General features: G+C 38.3%; 1 protein-coding gene across 1 annotated transcript in view; it reads left to right on the top strand.

The window, feature by feature from the left end:
• Nucleotides 1-7,067, top strand: part of LOC138323282 (protein CLEC16A-like) — a 58,035-nt gene extending 50,968 nt beyond the window's left edge. Inside the window, 2 exon segments of the mRNA XM_069267758.1 lie at nt 3,493-3,769; nt 3,955-7,067. Of these exon segments, the coding sequence (XP_069123859.1) occupies nt 3,493-3,769; nt 3,955-5,033 (1,356 nt within the window). The 3' untranslated portion in view covers nt 5,034-7,067.
• The last annotated feature ends 5,640 nt before the right edge of the window (nt 7,068-12,707 follow it).

Raw genomic sequence — 12,707 nt, 5'->3', positions numbered from 1 at the left:
ACTGACCTGTCTATATTAATCCGTCTATAACAACTCCTGCCTGTGATAATCTCTCTATATCACCCACTCCATACTTTCCCTGTCATTATAGATAGAGGCCAATGTCATTACTGACACCTGGCCATGATCTTCCTGTCTCTTGGGACATTAAGAAATTCCTGTTTGGAATCTCAGGATTATATTTGATACCCTGTCAATCTTGTAAAAGTCCTCTAGAAGATCGATCTTTGCGTATACCCGTGTATTTTCATGACTTATAGTCCCAATAACGTTTCTGTAGCAATCTATATATATTGTAGACACCTGTGCTCCAATAAATTACCTTTGTCAATATCCCTCTTGATAACCTGGTATCTGCCGAGTTTATATTTGGCAGGCCCGATTGTACATTTTACAGTTAATTACTAGTTTTGCTGATGAGACATGAAGAGAGAGTTGCTCACCATCCAGCCACATAGTATTTCTTTGGGTACTCAAATCTCCCCTACAATTAGGACATAGTCATACGTCTTGACTGATACTTTACATTGACATGAATAAACGTCATATTGAATAACTATCAGTCATATGGACCGAACCACAGTTGTTTGTAATTCATGGAAACTCAGTCAAAACTACCAAATTACAGTTTATTTTTAGCCCACCATCATCAGATGGCAGCCATCTTTGATTTTGGCAGTTGAAGTTTGTTATCGATATTTCTTGAGAACTACTGAAGGGGCCAGGCGGCCATCTTAGATTTTGATAGTTAAGGTTTGATATCCCCATTTCTCAAAAGGAGCTGAAGGGATCTGTCTCAAATTTAATATGTAGGTTCCCCTAGGGCCCTTGTTGTGCATATTGCATTTTTGGACCAATCGGTGAACATGATGGCCGCCATGCCGCCATCTTGGATTTCGATAGTTAAAGTTTGTTATGGCTATTTCTCAGATAGTACTGAAGGGATCTGTCTCAAATTTCATATGTAGGTTCCCCTAGGGACTAAGTTGTGCATATTGCATTTTGGGACCGATCGGTTAACAAGATGGCCGCCAGGCAGCCATCTTGGATTTTGTTATTCAAAGTTTGTTATCGCTATTTCTCAGAAAGTATTGAAGGGATCTGTCTCAAAATTCATATGTAGGTTCCCCTAGGGCCCTAGTTGTGCATATTGTGATTGGGGACCGATCGGTCAACAAAATTGCTGCCAGGCAGCCATCTTGGATTTTATATTCAAAGTTTGTTATCGCTATTTCTCAGAAAGTATTGAATGGATCTTTCTCAAATTTCACATGTAGGTTCCCCTAGGGCCCTAGTTGTGCATATTGTGATTTGGGACCGATTGATCAACAAGATGGCCGCCAAGGAGTCATCTTGGATTTTGATAGTTGAAGTTTGTTACCACTATTTCTCAAAAGGTACTGAAGCGATCTATCTCAAATTTTATATGTAGTATGTTTTAAAAGTTTGAAAAGTAGAGAAAAGATCCATCTTTCCTTTGTCAGATATAGATCATTCTTTGGTGGGCGCAAAGATACCTCTTGGATCTCTTGTTAACAATGCTTGTTATCACTTTTTCTTAAAAACTGCTGCAGGGATTTTGTTCAAACTTCACATGGAGGGTCCCCTTGGTCCATATTTGTGCCATACAGATTTAGAGGCTGATCAGAAAAACAAATGGCCGCCAGGCAGCCATCTTTGATTTTGGCAGTTGAAGTTTGTTATCGATATTTCTTGAGAACTACTGAAGGGATTTTGTTCAAACTTCACATGGAGGTTATCCTTTGTCCCTAGTTGTGCCATACAGATTTTGAGGCTGATCGGAAAAACAAGATGGCCGCCAGGCAGCCATCTTTGATTTTGGCAGTTGAAGTTTGTTATCGATATTTCTTGAGAACTACTGAAGGGATTTTGTTCAAACTTCACATGGAGGGTACCCTTGGTCCCTAGTTGTGCCATACAGGTTTTGAGGCTGATCGGAAAAAACAAGATGGCCGCCAGGCAGCCATCTTTGATTTTGGCAGTTGAAGTTTGTTATCGATATTTCTTGAGAACTACTGAAGGAATTTTGTTCAAACTTCACATGGAGGTTACCCTTGGTCCCTTTTTGTGCCATACAGATTTTGAGGCTGATCGGAAAAACAAGATGGCCGCCAGGCGGCCATCTTGGATTTTGATAGTTAAGGTTTGATATCCCTATTTCTCAAAAAGTGCTGAAGGGATCTTTCTCAAATTTAATATGTAGGTTCCCCTAGGGCCCTTGTTGTGCATATTGTATTTTTGGACCAATCGGTGAACAAGACGGCTGCCAGACCGCCATCTTGGATTTTGATAGTTAAAGTTTGTTATCGCTATTTCTCAGATAGTACTGAAGGGATCTGTCTCAAATTTCATATATAGGTTCCCCTAGGGACCTAGTTGTGCATATTGCATTTTTGGACCGATTGGTCAACAAGATGGCCGCCAGGCAGCCATCTTGGATTTTGTTATTCAAAGTTTGTTATCGCTATTTCTCAGAAAGTACTGAAGGGATCTGTCTCAAATTTCATATGTAGGTTTTCCTAGGGACCTAGTTGTGCATATTGCATTTTTGGACCGATCGGTCAACAAGATGGCCGCCAGGTAGCCATCTTGGATTTTGTTATTCAAAGTTTGTTATCGCTATTTCTCAGAAAGTACTGAAGGGATCTGTCTCAAACTTAATATGTAGGTTCCCCTAGGGCCCTAGTTGTGCATATTGTGATTTGGGACTGATCGGTCATCAAGATTGCTGCCAGGCAGCCATCTTGGATTTTTATATTCAAAGTTTGTTATCGCTATTTCTCAGAAAGTATTGAATGGATCTTTCTCAAATTTCACATGTAGGTTCCCCTAGGGCCCTAGTTGTGCATATTGTGATTTGGGACCGATTGATCAACAAGATGGCCGCCAAGGAGTCATCTTGGATTTTGATAGTTGAAGTTTGTTTCCGCCATTACTCAAGAGGTACTGAAGCGATCTGTCTTAAATTTTATATGTAGTATGTTTGAAAAAGTTTAAAAAGTAGAGAAAAGATCCATCTTTCCTTTGTCAGATATAGATCATTCTTTGGTGGGCGCCAAGATCCCTCTGGGATCTCTTGTTGTTACCTGCTGTTAGTTTTGTGTCAGTGTTATACTTGAATACTTTGTTACTTTGCTCCTTGTTTGAATTCATTTTCAATTTTCAATTATTTTACTGTCAAAGATAAAGGGATGAGACGTCGGGCATTGCTTATAGGTACAAGCATTTGTTAATAGTAACACACAAAACAATGATAAACAAATGCATTCATCAAGATATATCATAGAAATAACTACAGAAAAAAGTATAGAAAAATAAAACGATATCAACTAATAATGTTCTATAAAACATTTCATGAATACAGTTACATGATACTAACATATAGATGATTTTATAATTATCATCAAAATTGAATTGGTCTATAGGTTATGAATAATTATAACTTGACGCAATGCTTTCTGTTTTCCACAGGATGTAGAAGTTATGGGGGATAAGGATGACAGTCGCTCTCTTCATATCAACATCCACAAACCAGCTACCTCCCAACACACCCGACCAATGTCTCTACTGTCAGCACGATTCCTATTTGATGACCATATACGATGTATGGCCGCCAAACAACGACTGTCCAAGGGTCGCTTAAAGGCTAGACAGTCTAAAATGCTCATGATAGAGAGGCTACTAGATATTCCTTCTGACAGCAGTTCCAGGTCACATACTCCTGTCTCCAAGTCTAAAGCTTATCCAGGTATGTCCATCAACTGCCTTCTGGTCTTAAAAAGCTTCTCCTTGTAAGGTTCCAAAATGTGAAATAAGTTTGGGTTATATGTTGCACTTACTTCTTTAAAACAAAGAGCAGTGTCCCTTATTCCACCCCATTCTTACATAGAACGCCAAAGTCCAGATTGTTGATATATTTTTCTTCCGTTTTAGGGCGTGGACATGCAGTGCGAGTGACATCTGGCCATTCCTCTAGTCCAACACCATCTGAAAACTCCACTGGCTCCCATTCAGTGACAAGTAAGTCTGGCCACAGATTGCTGCCGAATGTTCCAGATGGATCCTCCAGCACTAAGAGTAAGAACTCTGAGCAGACAGGAAAGGATGATGTTGAAGTTGCTGAGGAAGCAACAAGCTTTGCCTACCATTCTTTTAATCAACAGACGGGGGGAGCCTCACCAAGGCGACATTCCCCATCCCCGGTGGAATCACAGGACATACCTCTTGAGGACTTGTCAAGGAAGAAGAAAAGGCATTCCGCTCGTAAATTGTCAGATTCCAAAATAATGACTCTTTCCTCTAGCTCTCATAGTAGGAGTCACTCACACAGTCCAAAGAGGCCAGAGGGGGTCAAACAGAGTCGAGGTCGCTCCACTTCTCTGGCAATAGAAGTTGAAAAACGTGATCGCAGCTCAACACCAGTCAGACGACCACATAGTAAAAGTAGTCCCCCAATCCACGTGTCATCGAAGCAGTCCAAATGCGCTTCATCAACTTCATCTGATGAGGAATCCAGTCGACAAAAAGTGAAGGCAAAGGAAATTGCCCATCAGTCACCTAAAACGTTACGACCAGCTGAGGCACCAGCACTGTCTCTTATTCCCCAGGGAGAGAACGGAGCATGTCTACCTACAAGTAGCACAGACTCTCCAAAGTTGATAGCACCTGTAGAAATGGAGCGGATCCGAAGTGTGAGCGACACCTCCAGTACTAGTAGTGGAAGCAGCAGTCAAATTGACATTGTATTGCAAGATAAAAGTAAAGATGACAAACTGTCGGGAAAGCCTCAATTTGCTTATAATGCACCTAAGGGAGCTGAAGCAGAGGTAAGCAATGCCAGGGTGGAACATACCAGTTTGGCCAGGTCTGGTCAAGAGCATAAAACATCAGACCAGCTCACAAAACTGGCCCAGATCGTACAGGAACACTATAAGTTCTCAGATGAGGATGGAGGTGGGGGACAGCAGAAAACATCGCCTTCCTCATCTAGTACAGAGACAAGTGGGGTATAGAGATCACCTTCTTCATCTTATTCTCAGAGTACAGAGACTAGTGGGGTGTAGAGACCGCCTTCCTAATTTTACTCTCGGAATACAGAGACTAGTAGGGTGTAGAGATCGCCTTCCTCATCTAGTTCTCGGAATACAGAGATTAGTGGGGTATAGAGATCACCTTCCTCATCTAGTTCTCGGAGTACAGAGACCAGTGGGGTATACAGATCGCCTCCTCATCTAGTTCTCGGAATACAGAGACCAATGAGGTATAGAGATCGCCTTCCTCATCTAGTTCTCAGAGTGCAGAAACCAGTGGGGTGTAGAGATCATCTCTTCATCTAGTTCTCGAAATACAGAGACCAGATAGGTGAGAGGCTTCAGAATATGTTCTGTTGTTTGAACATAATTGCCTCTATAATTGTTTGATTCCCCAAAGTTATTAGGCACAGATTAATTTCTCTCAGAAAATTTCTCTCACATAGAAGGATCTAGTGATTTATATGTTTCATCCAGGTTTACTTATGTAGAAGACCAGCTACTTTAATGTGGTTTTAAGGTATTCTAAGATAAGCTAAATTATACAATGTTTTTAATGCATGTATTGGGGTGACATTCATGTTTATCTATGTATTAGTGCTTGGGTAGCTAGACGAGGGTGTTTTAGGTTTATTTCGTGTACCATTAGGGAATTGTACGGTCTGTTCAAACAACAAAATCTGCAAAAAAGTACTGCAGATGATTATGCACTTCTGTTCTGAAATCACCTTTCTGAGTGACATTTGAAGTCAGTTGAATGTCGGTTATCTAGTCTATGATTAAGAAATCATGTTACAACGTGAGTAGGGTGCTGGAAGAAGTAATACAATGTACGTGAGTAGGGTGCTGGAATGAAGTACAAGTGTTGATGATCTTCAACTGTTTCTCAATTAAAACCTTTATTTATTGATCTATAAAACACTTTAAAACTAAATAATGCTGTCTTAGAGATTTACGACTTCTCGGAAGAACGAAGGTAGACTTTACCACCTAATAAATTTCATCTTCAAAAAATACTGATATGAAACAAAGAGCTTGGATGATTGTATTTGTTTTGCGTGAAGATTGTTTATAGATCCAGCATTTGAGTAATTTATATAAACAATCCTATTGATTGATATTTAGTAATGTCAATCTACAACCAGGATTACCGACTCAGGGTATTAGACCATCAGTGGGTTTTAGTCATTATACACTGAGTTTGTAACCATCATGTTGACAGCTATCGGGGTAAGTGAAATAAAGTGTTGTGTCGATACTATGGAAGGTATATCGTGTTATAGAGGATCGAGTATCTAGGTATACTGATATCAGGTCTCTGATAACACCAGTCTCGGGTCAGGGTTTAGTTCGGTACAAACATTAACATAAGGCTCCATTTATCACAGTATGTATTTTACATACTGTATAAATGAATTGTTCGTAGGGTAGAAATCTTCCGATGGTTTAATGGGTGCTATCAATATGAAGCCACATTGAAAATGTTTTATATAATACTGTAAATAAATATTATTTCAACATCTATAATCAGGAATATTTCAACTTACGAAATAGTTTGAAAGTTCGGAAGAAAGTAGCCACGAAATTGTCATGCTGTACATTACTATGGTTATATAATCAAGATTTTGTTTTATGATGTACATACAGATACGTGTTTGTTGTTAGGATATATCCATTGTAAGGAAATAATGTTTTGTGTGTATATATATATATATATATATATATATATATATATATCCAAGTTTTAATGAAGATAAATAATATAGAAATGTATCAATTGATATGTATATGTTTCCCGTACCTATAATATTGACCACATCACTTCGATACCCGAGACAAGCTCTGATTAATTATGTATTCCTCTTTATGCAATGTTGGGCTACATGGTATATGATATATGTTTGGATGGAATGGGTTTGAAATACGACCCCACTTTTCTGTGTATATTGTTTTATTCGTGTTTTGGAGTGGAACGAAATCAAATTTGTTAAAATTGGGAAGATTAAAAACAGCTTTGTTAATTTGTTAAAATTGGGAAGATTAAAAACAGCTTTGTTAATGATAAATTAGTCTGTTGTTACAAAATAATGAATACTGATTTTGTTATGAAGAGTCACAAATCTTTGTTGATATTTAATCATGCATATTGAAGTTCAAATTATTATTTTAACTCCAAGACGATAATGATGAGTATAATGGGAGGTGTTGTTTTGTATAACATGAATGGATTGCATAAATGTTTTGATCTTTCAAATATCTGATCTGATTTGGAAATACTGTTTATTTCGAAACTAAATGAGAAAATGACTATTAAGAAATGTTTTGATCAGAAGTGATGTTTTAACAGAAGTACAGTTTACCAAGACTACATTGTTTTGATTCCTGTCAACAGACCTAGTCTGGGAATTATTCTGTTCAGGGACACTGGTGTTTGTTGGATACGAAGCAGTATTGTGATAGTTGACCCATATGTGCAATATGTAAATAAAAAAGATGATTGTAAAAAGTATCCACTATTTCTGTTCTCATTTTACATTGATTATTAGACGAGGACTTCACACAGATCACACAATCCAATGAGTAATGCATTAGATAATTGGTAGTAGGATGGATGTTATCACACAGGAAGCGAGATACTGGCTACAACAAAACCTCTGATCGGCTGTTGGACCATGCACGGAACAATCCTCAATAAGGCCTGTCTATAAATGGATAGGTCATCTTTCTAAATTAATCATTCTTGATTGAATGGTCAAAAAATGCTGACTTTGCCATAGATCACAACACTTCGGTTCGGTTTTGTTCTCTGTGGACAATCATTTGGACGTTCGCTTTGCTGTTTGCGCTATGGTATTCGCTAGTGAAAACCTTCTAATGAAGACTGGTGGGTGGGACCCCCATATTTCACTTCTTAGATTTAAATTATACTCTGCATCTTTGTCCCGTATTGTATCTCAATTACAAGTCCCCATTCTATACAAAACGAATGTAATTACATGTACGATCTGTGTACCCAATTTTCATTCAGACAGGTAAACCTACAAGTAAAAGTCCGTAGACTGAACTAGAAACCCGCGTTTGGTCATAAACGGGTCTTCAGTGTTATGAAGGATAGATGTTTTTCATGTCTATCGTTTTCTATCCAGACGCTGTAATAGTTCCCTCTTTGTCTAGTTTGGTCTGCGGGATGTCAACTGTTGTACCAATGATTTCCCTTTATCCATCTACGTTAGTAGTTTCGATGGCATTGTCCATTACTATGGCCGCCCTGAATAAAACTGTCACGATGTAAACTTCGAAATGTTGTTCCACGAATTCAACTTACCTTTACCATTTTCCAGTGCGCTTGCGCTCTCCTTTTCAGTCCTAGCCTTTATTTCTATTTCGGCGCTTTTCTCCCGCCTCTGCTGTTTACCAAAGATAAATAAATTTGTCTAGAGGTTGACAATTGACAATTATGAAGTTATCATCTGAGATGCCTGTTAAACTCGTCCCAACAGTGACCATCCTCGGTAACATGCTTTACTGGAAGCCCACTCCATGTCATGCAAGTGATGTTTCTCCTAACGAGACCACTTGTATAGCGACCGGTTTTAAGTTTCATAAAACCCTGGTCAACCATTAAATTCATCAGCGGCTGAAGCATTCCAAATGCAATCCTAATTCTACAGAGAAAAGAAAACATCATACTAAGTAGACTTATGTTTTGTTTTTTTTCCCTCGATTTTTTTTACAAATACTTGAATAAGTGCATAGTACATGTGTATGTAAATAAAGATAATGTCGATATTTCTATTGGCCGGGTTTATTTTTGACGGACAGTATTAATCTTTGTCTTATGGAGCTATCAATCATTTCGAAAATATATACATGTAATACAAAGATGTCAGTAAACAATCTGCTCAATTTCCCCCATCCTAACTTAAGTAAGCAAACCTTCTAAACAAACTAGGATGCCGACAAATAAGCAGACATGCCTGATCCATGATCCCAAGCTGTGGTATATATAAGCTGAAACAAAACGCTCTGGTATTAGAACCATTCTGACCTAGATATTTAGTACTCGTTTCCGTGCGGATAAACTCGTCTACAACATTCCTGGAAACCGAAAGTTTATTCTGATATATTCTGTCGACTCATTGATCAACTAAGTGTCTTATTAAAGTGACCTCTGGATATCGGCCAAGAGGAACATTCTGACGAAGTGTTGAATATTAGGTCACCCGCTGGACAGCTTTTATATACAATATATTAAAATAGTTTTCGCATAGTACAGTTTCATAAACTATATATCACATAATCCGCCCGATATCTAGTGACTTCGCCCGTGCAAATAACCTGGGGCACTGTTGTTGGCTGTGTCGGTAGATAGTCCATTGTGTTGTCATGACAGAACGTTAGGGAAAATGACGACGTCAGGAGACGGTGGGACAAAGGCGGGACAAAATGACGTGACGTCAAAGGACGACAGGACAAAATGACGTGACGTCAAAGGACGGTGGGACAAAATGATGTGACGTCAATGGACGATGGCACAAAATGACATGACGTCAGGAGATGGTGGGACAAAGGCGGGACAAAATGACGGGACGGTGGGACAAAGGCGGGACAAAATGACGTGACGTCAACGGACGGTGGGAAAAAGGCGGGACAAAATGACGGCCTTCGCTGGATTGTGTTAATTTCATATGAGATTTTATGAAACTCTCGAAGTTTTTTTTTGTTGCTCGCCAAGGCTCGCAAAAATGAAAACTCCTTAGGCTCGTTTTATAAAAGCTAACATGAAATGAATTTTTAGATCCAATAATATTGACTTTAATCCTCACTTTTTGGGCTCATATCACGCGGCCATTTCATAAAAGTTACGTCTATTATAAATGAGTGGAATAAACTATATTAATTGTGTAACTTTTTACATTGCTTATCGGTTGTAGTAAAACTAGCAGAGCGCTAGGATCTTTAGAACTTCATATAGGGATTGGATTGCGCTTTTATGTTAACCATGCCTGTATGGAGCAATTCCTCTAAGAATATATTCTATGGGGCGTTAGTTCAATGCTACCATGCAGTTATGGTAAACAAAATCGGCTAGTACTTGCGTATAGTGAACAAGCCTAGCAAGTGTAAATATATATATATATATATCATTACGGTTCCTATGGTAGGTATTGATTGTGACGTCATGTGTTTTTGCGCGCAACGTCATACTTTTCTAAGAAAACGACGTGAATTGCGCTCATCTACCCGCATATAGTTTAGAATACTGTGGTCCTGCGTTATAACTCGGGGATTACCTAACTAAGTTAAAATATTATATTTTGTGGCAGTTAAGTACACAAAGGCTAAGCAGGAGCAATTCGTGTACTTCCAATTGTTGATGGGAATACACCGTGTATTAGTTGGAGCGGATCTCATACGTGGATGAAACATCTGTCATCCACTGAAAACATACACTTCTATGGGACAATTTTTGAGGTTACAAATTGATTACATACAGTATAATTTACTTCACATAAAATAATGCATATTTTGAAATACACGTATGTCTTGCAAATGCATCTGAAATTCCTAGGTGAAGAGGAAAACTATTAAGATTTATATCTTTAGAAATGATTTTTATATATAAACAAGAGGCCCATGGGCCTTAACGGTCACCTTAGTTAGAATATATAATGAAACAAATAATGAAACAAATTAAAGACATATAAACACTATATGCTGGGCCTTGAAGTTGGTCAGTGATTTATAAATTTGACCTTTTTAGACTATGAAGAGTATTTGCTTCCATCAAACCTGTGAACTTAGAGGTATTTTTGAAATTTTAATCAATTTGACCCTGTTTGGTTCTGCCCCTCTGGTCCCCCAGGGGGTCATCGAGGACGGATATGGATGTTAAAATGCTATATCTTCGGCTAATAATTCTAATCAAGTTTGACTAATTTCCTACGAAAATTGGGCAAATAATGTTCACAAATATGTTTTTCCTATATAAACTAAAGTAAACTTGACCCCTCCCCAGGGGGTAACGTGAGACCCCAAGATCATATAATTCACAGTTTTTATAAAACACCTGAAGACCTTTCCATCTATAATTATTTGATTCTACTATATCCAGAATTTTAGAAGATTTTTGAAGTTTTAGCCTATTTGACCCTTTTTTAGCCCCCCCCCCTGCCCCCAGGGGGTCGGCCAGGACCAATGTGGATATGATATTAAAATGCTATCTCAGGCTAATAATTCTAACCAAGTTTGACTCATTTCCTATGAAAATTGAGCAAAAAATGCTCATTAATGTGTTTTTCCTATATAAACTATAGTAAACTTGACCCCCTCCCCAAGGGGAAACAGGAGACCCCAGGGTCATATAATTTACAATTTTTATAAACAAACTTTAAGACCTTTTCATATCTATAAAGTGTATTTGATTATACCATTTCCAGAATTTTAAAAGAATATTTTTGAAGTTTTAGCCTATTTGACCTTTTTTGGCCCCGCCCCTCTGCCCCCAGGGGGTCGGCCTGGACCAATATGGATATGATATTAAAATGCTATCTCAGGCTAATAATTCTAACCAAGTTTGACTCATTTCCTATGAAAATTGAGCAAAAAATGCTCATTAATGTGTTTTTCCTATATAAACTATAGTAAACTTGACCCCTCCCCAGGGGGTAACGTGAGACCCAAAGATCATATAATTCACAGTTTTTATAAAACACCTGAAGACCTTTCCATCTATAATTATTTGATTCTACTATATCCAGAATTTTAGAAGATTTTTGAAGTTTTAGCCTATTTGACCCTTTTTTAGCCCCCCCCCCCCCTGCCCCCAGGGGGTCGGCCAGGACCAATGTGGATATGATATTAAAATGCTATCTCAGGCTAATAATTCTAACCAAGTTTGACTCATTTCCTATGAAAATTGAGCAAAAAATGCTCATTAATGTGTTTTTCCTATATAAACTATAGTAAACTTGACCCCCTCCCCAAGGGGAAACAGGAGACCCCAGGGTCATATAATTTACAATTTTTATAAACAAACTTTAAGACCTTTTCATATCTATAAAGTGTATTTGATTATACCATTTCCAGAATTTTAAAAGAATATTTTTGAAGTTTTAGCCTATTTGACCTTTTTTGGCCCCGCCCCTCTGCCCCCAGGGGGTCGGCCTGGACCAATATGGATATGATATTAAAATGCTATCTCAGGCTAATAATTCTAACCAAGTTTGACTCATTTCCTATGAAAATTGAGCAAAAAATGCTCATTAATGTGTTTTTCCTATATAAACTATAGTAAACTTGACCCCTCCCCAGGGGGTAACGTGAGACCCAAAGATCATATAATTCACAGTTTTTATAAAACACCTGAAGACCTTTCCATCTATAATTATTTTATTCTACTATATCCAGAATTTTAGAAGATTTTTGAAGTTTTAGCCTATTTGACCCTTTTTTAGCCCCTCCCCCTGCCCCCAGGGGGTCGGCCGGGACCAATGTGGATATGATATTAAAATGCTATCTCAGGCTAATAATTCTAACCAAGTTTGACTCATTTCCTATGAAAATTGAGCAAGAAATGCTCATTAATGTGTTTTTCCTATATAAACTATAGTAAACTTGACCCCCTCCCCAAGGGGAAACAGGAGACCCCAGGGT

The sequence above is a fragment of the Argopecten irradians genome, chromosome 5 (assembly GCF_041381155.1).
Source record: "Argopecten irradians isolate NY chromosome 5, Ai_NY, whole genome shotgun sequence".
NCBI classification, from domain to species: Eukaryota; Metazoa; Mollusca; class Bivalvia; order Pectinida; family Pectinidae; genus Argopecten; species Argopecten irradians.
Note: the sequence above shows the minus strand (reverse complement) of the source record. Positions and strands in the feature narration are given on the sequence as shown.